This window comes from Dermacentor silvarum, chromosome 1 (assembly GCF_013339745.2).
Source record: "Dermacentor silvarum isolate Dsil-2018 chromosome 1, BIME_Dsil_1.4, whole genome shotgun sequence".
Classification (NCBI taxonomy): Eukaryota; Metazoa; Arthropoda; class Arachnida; order Ixodida; family Ixodidae; genus Dermacentor; species Dermacentor silvarum.
Genome location: NC_051154.1, coordinates 312,021,281 through 312,028,581, shown reverse-complemented (window position 1 = coordinate 312,028,581; position 7,301 = coordinate 312,021,281). Strand labels below are relative to the sequence as shown.

General features: G+C 50.0%; 1 protein-coding gene across 1 annotated transcript in view; it reads right to left on the bottom strand.

Moving 5' to 3' along the window:
- Positions 1-499: 499 nt before the first annotated feature.
- The window catches only part of LOC125943151 (activating signal cointegrator 1 complex subunit 2-like), a 112,318-nt gene continuing 105,516 nt past the window's right edge, over positions 500-7,301 (bottom strand). Inside the window, 1 exon segment of the mRNA XM_049661592.1 lies at positions 500-626. Coding sequence (XP_049517549.1) covers positions 500-626 — 127 coding nt within the window.

Genomic DNA, 7,301 nt, shown 5'->3' with positions numbered 1-7,301 from the left:
TGAAGTGACGCAAGTGCTAAGCAGTTTAATGAGGGCCACAACATATGTTTGCCAAGGTGACAGGTGAGGCTTGACAACAGCACAGTATATTGCATGTTATTTGCTCCATGTACACTGGCTGTGGCCCGTTGAAGTGCCCAAAGTACACTAGCAAATTGCGGCATGCACTTCAGTAGTGGAGTGCACTGTGCACAATCGTGACTCAAGCTCACATTGCCATCATTTGTTACACATAATTCTTGTTTTTACTCAATTGCCCAAATACCTAATTAGCCCAGTAAAAGTATTTTTTTAAGCCAAAATTTCCTTATTTTATCCAATTGCGACAATGAACACATTACTATGCATAGTTCATTTTTGGATTGGCTAATGCAGAAGTTGTTTGCTGGAGTGCTTGAATGTTATAGCATATATTGTTACGCAAGTATTGTTATAAGTGGATTGCGGCATACTGTTAAATTCAAAACTACTTTTGTTAATGCCCCATTAATTACACCCTTCATATTTGAATGTCACGCATGAGAAATAGAATCTCACTTACGATGTCTGTTTCTCTGTCTTCATATCGATTTTCTCTGTGTCTTCTGCCTGGTTTTTGCTCCAAAACTCTGGGAGTAGTGAAAGCCCTTTGAAAAAAAGAGAAACAGAGATTACACACTGCAATCAGACTGTACACCCAAATCCTTTATTACAAAGCTGAATCGACTTCAATGCTGCATACACAGAGATTTTAATTTGTAAGACCTGCTTGCACTAATTGATGCCTTGGTTGCCATCTTGCCTAGTGAGGTGAATTATTTTTGAAACGACAGACCAACTTTGGGAATCTACCTAAGAGAGCCATATGAATTGGCTGTGCGAGCTCTGCTGATAGTCTCGAGACGTAAATTCTTCAGTAAGGACTGTGTCTGGTCAATCTCAATGGTACAAGTGATGGTACTGTGTGAACTCTGAGCAGCAGGCAAGCAATTCCATTGGAAAACTTGAATTTGTAATGTTCAGTAGCAATAGCCTCTTCCATCTTCTTTTTACTTACAGTGGGATAAATGTAGAGGTCATTGTGACCTAGTTTCGAGTTGCTACATGTTGACGGCACCCTGCATCACATGACCAATTCTTCAGACCTGCTGAATTTTTTCAGACGATACCCATGTGTGAAGTCATAAAAACAGTGGCCATGAACAAACACGGCGCCATTCAAGTTGTCATCTTCCATGCCTATATTCATTGGCAATGTGGCTTCTCGGTTTTCAAACTACCATACAGTTGTGGTGAATAGATCTGCATCAAATCAGCACTTAACCCTAACTTAGGTCACTGACACCAAATGAAGCAGAAGTAGTTGGAACTAACAGCCTACGCTGAACGGTGATGAAAACTTGCCACTGAATGGTATGGTAATAGGTTGTACCATACTCGAGTGCAACACGAATGTTTTTTCAAGATTGTTGTTGCTTGAAGTCGACTCTGGCATTACATTTGAATAATGACGGAATTGACCATTTTAAAACAAAGATTCTAAATTCTGCAGCTTTTAGTATTACGTTAGCAACCTGTACCTTCACGACACAGTCGAATCCATAGATAAGTCGACTGAGATCAAAGCTTGTTCTTTGTAGTCACAACCTAATCGACGCCGCTTCTGCTGTGCTTGTGAGTAGTGGTATGGTGCTGCAGTACCCTGTGTGCAGCCTTTCACACTTCGACTCTGTTAATTCGCGACATTATGGCTTCCAGTATGATGCATGCTTGAAAAGACGAGCAATTTTGGTGTCCAAAGAGCTTGAAAATTCTGCTGCTGCTCGATGCCAACTAGTCGCGCTTCCCGGATGGCGGGGCCAGCAAAAGGCCCTCGTTGAATGCGAATCTGATAGTTTAAGCTGGGAGGTGGGTAAGCAATAAGGAAAGCTCTGTCTCCTGCTCCGATGATAAGTGAACTCTTTTCCAAGGTCTAAAGGTGTTTATTCGGCAAAGCTTGGAGCAGCGCAACATCAACGGTCAGCGCAGTAACAGCTTCCAAGCACGAGAGCCGTTGCTGAGCGAGAGCGCTCGACCCACTAGCGTTTAGATCCGGTAGCGCTGAACCCACTAGTGTCTGTCTTCTTCGCTACAATCAATCCCGGGAGCGATAAGGGAGCCGTCCGGCGACCGAACAGCTCGTCACGATGAGCGGGTCGAAGTAACGCTTTAGACGGTCGACATGGACAATGTCTCGTCCACGGCGGCGCATGTCTGTAGATGGCTCAACTGGTTCTATTACGTAGTTGACAGGAGATGCGCGTTTGATCACACGATAAGGGCCTTCATACTTCGGGACCAGTTTTGATGAGAGGCCAGGGGCAGTCAAAGGGACTGAGAGCCACACGAGCGCTCCCGGATCGAAGGTGACCATGGAAGTGGCGTCACCGCGAGTGCTCCTCTGGCGCTCTTGATCATCAGAAGTAAAGGCCCGTGCTAGGTTGCGGAACTCTTCAGCATGCCCTGACCGTGGCAGAAATAGGTACACACTCAGATGCATCCGGCCGGTACAGTAGAATGGTGTCTATGGTGTGCGAAGGGTGTCGACCATACAGTAAGAAATAGGGTGAAAATCCAGTGGTGCTCTGCGTAGCGGTATTATACGCATAGGTCATGAAGGGCAGAATTGCGTCCCAGTTCGTGCAGTTGGAGGTGACGTACATTGAAAGCATGTCGCCGAGTGTACGGTTGAAGCGTTCTGTGAGGCCATTCGTTTGAGGGTTGTACGCCATAGTCGTACGATGAACAATGTGAGACTCCTTGAGAATCGCTTCAACTACTTCTGACAGGAAGGCGCGTCTGCGATCACTGAGCAGTTCTTGAGGTGGACCATGCCGCAGGATGAATCGGCAAAGCAGGAATGAGGCAACATCGCGTGCTCTAGCTGCTGGGAGAGCGGCGGTTTCAGCGTATCGTGTAAGGTGATCTACTGCCACAATGGCCTAGCGGTTACCAGCTGACGTGAAGGGAAGTGGCCCATACAAATCGATGCCAACGCGCCCGAACGGCCGGGGAGGGCAGGGTAGAGGCTGCAGACCAGCTGGCGAGAGCTGGGGTGAAGATTTCTGGCGCTGGCAGTTGGGGCTTGAGCCAACAAACTTTTGAACGTAGTAGTACATTCCTCGCCAGTAGTAGCGTTGTTAGAGGCACTGGTAGGTTTTGAAAAGTCCCGAGTGTGCACACTGTGGATCAGAGTGGAACGATGCGCAGATTTTGGAACGCAGGCTTCGAGGTACTACTAATAACCACTGGCGGCCGTCAGAGGTGTAATTGCGTCGGTGAAGCAGGTCGTCGCGAATGGCGAAATGGCGAGCTTGACGGCACAACGCACGAGTGGTTGGCGGCGATGATGGGTCAGTAAGGAAGTCTATGATGGATGCAATCCAGGGGTCCTTGCGCTGCTTGGAAGCAATGGTCCCAATGTCGACGGAAGAAACGTCAAGCTGGGATAGTGAGCAGCAGGCAATGTCGTCAGGCAAGGGAGAACGTGAGAGGGCATCAGGGTCAGCATGCTGATGTCCGTTGTGGTACAGCACGTGGATATCGTAATCCTGTAAGCGAAGCGCCCAGCAGGCGAGACGGCCTGAGGGATCCTTCAATGACGACAGCCAGCATAGCGCATGGTGATCCGTGACAACATCAAATTGGCGACCATACAAATAGGGCCGGAACTTAGTAAGCGCTCAGATGATTGCCAGACATTCTTTTTCCGTGATGCTGTAATTGGTCTCGGCTTTAGTAAGCATACGGCTTGCATATGCCACAACATATTCAGGAAACCCTTCTTTGCGCTGCGCTAGGACAGCGTCGAGGCCAACACCGCTGGCATCTGTATGTTCCTCAATAGGTGCCGTTGGGTCGTAGTGGTGCAAAATTGGAGGAGACGTCAGCAAACGACGGAGCTTAGTGAATGCCTCGTCACACTCGGACGACCACGAATGGAGGGGTCCGTTGCTTCCAAGGAGCTTTGTCAGGGGTGATATAATGGCGGCGAAATTGCGAATGAAGCGCCTGAAGTAGGAACACAAGCCTACGAAACTGCGTAGTTCTTTGACGGACGTCGGTTTAGGGAATTCGGCGACGGCACGAAGTTTGGCTAGATCAGGGAGGATTCCATCCTTCGAGACGACGTAACCTAGTATCGTGAGCTGCCGCGCTGCAAATCGGAACTTCTTTAGGTTCAGTTGGAGGCCAGCGTTTGCTAAGCACATCAAAACACGCCGTAGGCGTTGAAGGTGTGTGGTGAAGTCATAGGCAAAAACAACAACGTCGTCGAGATAACATAAGCACGTGTGCCACTTCAAACCGCGCAGAACTGTGTCCATCATGCGTTCAAAGGTTGCTGGCGCATTACAAAGTCCAAACGGCATGACGTTAAATTCGTATAAGCCGTCGGGTGTGACAAAGGCTGTCTTTGGCCTATCGAAATCAGCCATGGGTACTTGCCAATATCCGGAGCATAAATCTAGCGATGAAAAGAATTCTGCTCCTTGTAGGCTATCGATAGCTTCATCGATTCGCGGCAGTGGGTATACATCTTTGCGAGTGATCTTTTTCAGGCGCCGATAGTCTACACAGAACCGTACCGAGCCGTTTTTTTTTTTCATAACAAGGACGACAGGAGATGCCCATGGACTGTTCGAGGGTCGGATCATTTCGCGGTGAAGCATATCGTCCACTTGCTCAACGCAGGACGTGGCTTCGGGAACATCCGTAATTTGTACGTCGTCTATCACCTCCACATGGCCAAGACATTCGCCATGAAGCAGCATCACGGGGTATGAGAAGGGGTTACAGACGAAAATAGCTGTGGAGCCCTGTTTGACGTTCATAGACGCAAAAGGTAGCAGCAGACCTTTTCGAGTATAAAAGCGGCCAGACGGAGAAAGTAGTGCGATGATGTCAGAGAGGCTGCTGCAATGCATTGAGACAATCACTGACGAGTTGGGAGGAACGCTGGTGTCGTGCCTGACGAGAAGTTTGTTCGCAAAAGAAGCATTATCGGCAGGCGTCATATCTGAGATCGGCGACAGTTCTAGTTTGGTCCATGCGCAATGAATAACAGCATTGTGGCGGGTGAGAAAGTCCCACCCCAGGATAACTTCGTGGGAGCACGCAGAAATCACAATAAATTCGATGGCGTATACAAAGTCCTCGATGAGAACACGAGCGGTGCACACCGCTAGCGGATGAATATGCTGTGTGCCTGCTATGCGGAGGGAGAATGCGGCAAGGGGCGTCATGACCTTTCTAAGGAAGCGACAAAGCTTTGTGTCCAAAACTGACATAGCGGCTCCGGTATCCACGAGGGCATATGTGCGCACACCGTCAACTAACACGTCTATCACATTGGTCGGGCTATGTTGAGGACTTTCGCGTTTGACGGCGTCGCAGCCCTTGCCTCATGGACTGCGACGATTAGTTTTTCTCATCCCGAGCTATGGGACAAGGCCGCATCGGTGATGGGGAGCGTTGGCGTGGAGAAGGTGAGGGGTGGATGTTGGCAGACCGGTGGAATGGTGGTGACGCAGCCCGAGGTTCGTCGTCGTAATATGGGCGCGGAGAACCCACCATATCACTTGGCGCATATGGTGTAGCGCTAGGCGACTGCACGCGACTACAGTGGCGTGCGACGTGGCCTGTGTAGCCGCACGCAAAACATATCGGCTGATTGTCCGCCGTACGCCACCGAGTCGCTGCGGCAGGTCCCATCCATGTGTGAGGACGCGTTGGACGTGGCGGCTGGTGAAGTGATTGCACGGCAGGCTCTTGTCTGGGCATAGCGAGGACTTCGGCATACATGAGAGGTCCCCACTGAGGGAGTTGTTGAGGCTGGGTGACGACTTCCGCGTAGCTGAGTGGTACAGCCATCGGGATCTGTCGGGGCCTGGCCATGACTTCAGCGTAGCTGTGAGGCACAGCCACCGGAACGTGCTGGTGGTGCTCAGGCAAAACGTCATTGATTTCTTGCGCTATGGCGTGGCGAAGCGGAGGCGCAAAACTCAGCGAGAGAAATCCATCAACGAGAGTTGCCGGGCAACTTCCTCGCGGACAATCGCCTTCATTTCTGCGAGCAAAGCTGTGTGGTCGGACATGGCAGCCAAACTAGCGAGGTGTTCGTCACGTGGTAGAGATTAACGGCTTAGTGATCGCTGCCTGCGGAGTTGTTCATGGCTCTGGCAGAGCAGGATAATTTCGGCCACAGAGCGAGGATTTTTGGCCAGCAACATGTTAAAGGCGTCGTCCTCAATGCCCTTCAGGATGTTTTGGAGTCGATCAGACTCCGCCATGGTCGAATTGACTTTCCGGCATAAGTCCAGGACATCTTCAATGTAACTGGTGAATGCTTCACCTGGCTGTTGAGCTCGTTCTCGCAAACGCTGCTCGGCACGCATCTTGCGAACAGCAGGGCGACCAAATACATCGGCAAGGGAAGCCTTAAATTCCGACCATGTCTGTGACTCTGCTTCATGGTTATTATACGACAGGCTGGCCACACCAGCGAGGTAGAACAGAACATGGTGCAGTTTGTCCGCTTCGTCCCACTTGTTATGGGCACTTACCCTGTTATACACCGTGAGCCATTCGTCCACGTCAGTGTCGCCCGCTCCTGTATAGAAAGGAGGGTTGCGGTGACGAGGTACCCCGGGACACACAGTGGGTGCGGGATGAGCCGTTTGCTCGGAGGCGTCTTGGGGCATGGTAGATGGTAGGGTACGGGATCGGAGTTCCAGGATGATTCTCTGAGGTTACCCAGCACAATCTACCAATTCTAAAGGTGTTTATTCGGCAGAGCTTGGAGCAGCGCAACGTCAACGGTCAGCGCAGTAACAGCTTCCAAGCACGAGAGCCGTTGCTGAGCGAGAGCGCTCGACCCACTAGCATTTAGATCCAGTAGCGCTGAACCCACTAGTGTCTGTCTTCTTCGCTACAGAGGTAATTCCTTGAATAAAGATACCTTTCTACATTAATCTCGCACTGAAATCGTGGTTTTATTTCTTTCATTTCGTGTGACTGGGAAGTCACCCCTCTCGTTACAACTGCGGTCGCGTTACATTCAAGTAAGTACGGTAAGCTGCTGCAAAATGCTTGCTGCTAATGTATTCGTACGAGTGGCTCATCGACGAAAGTGCCTGATGGCCGTAAAGGTGTCATTTGGGTCTGCAGCAGGCTAGCCATAAATTACTGCGGGTGCACCTACCAAGTTCATCTGTGCGTTTACTGTAGGCAGTTCTGAACTATTTGCACAATGCATTCTAAATTTCCTATATCACACAGTGAGG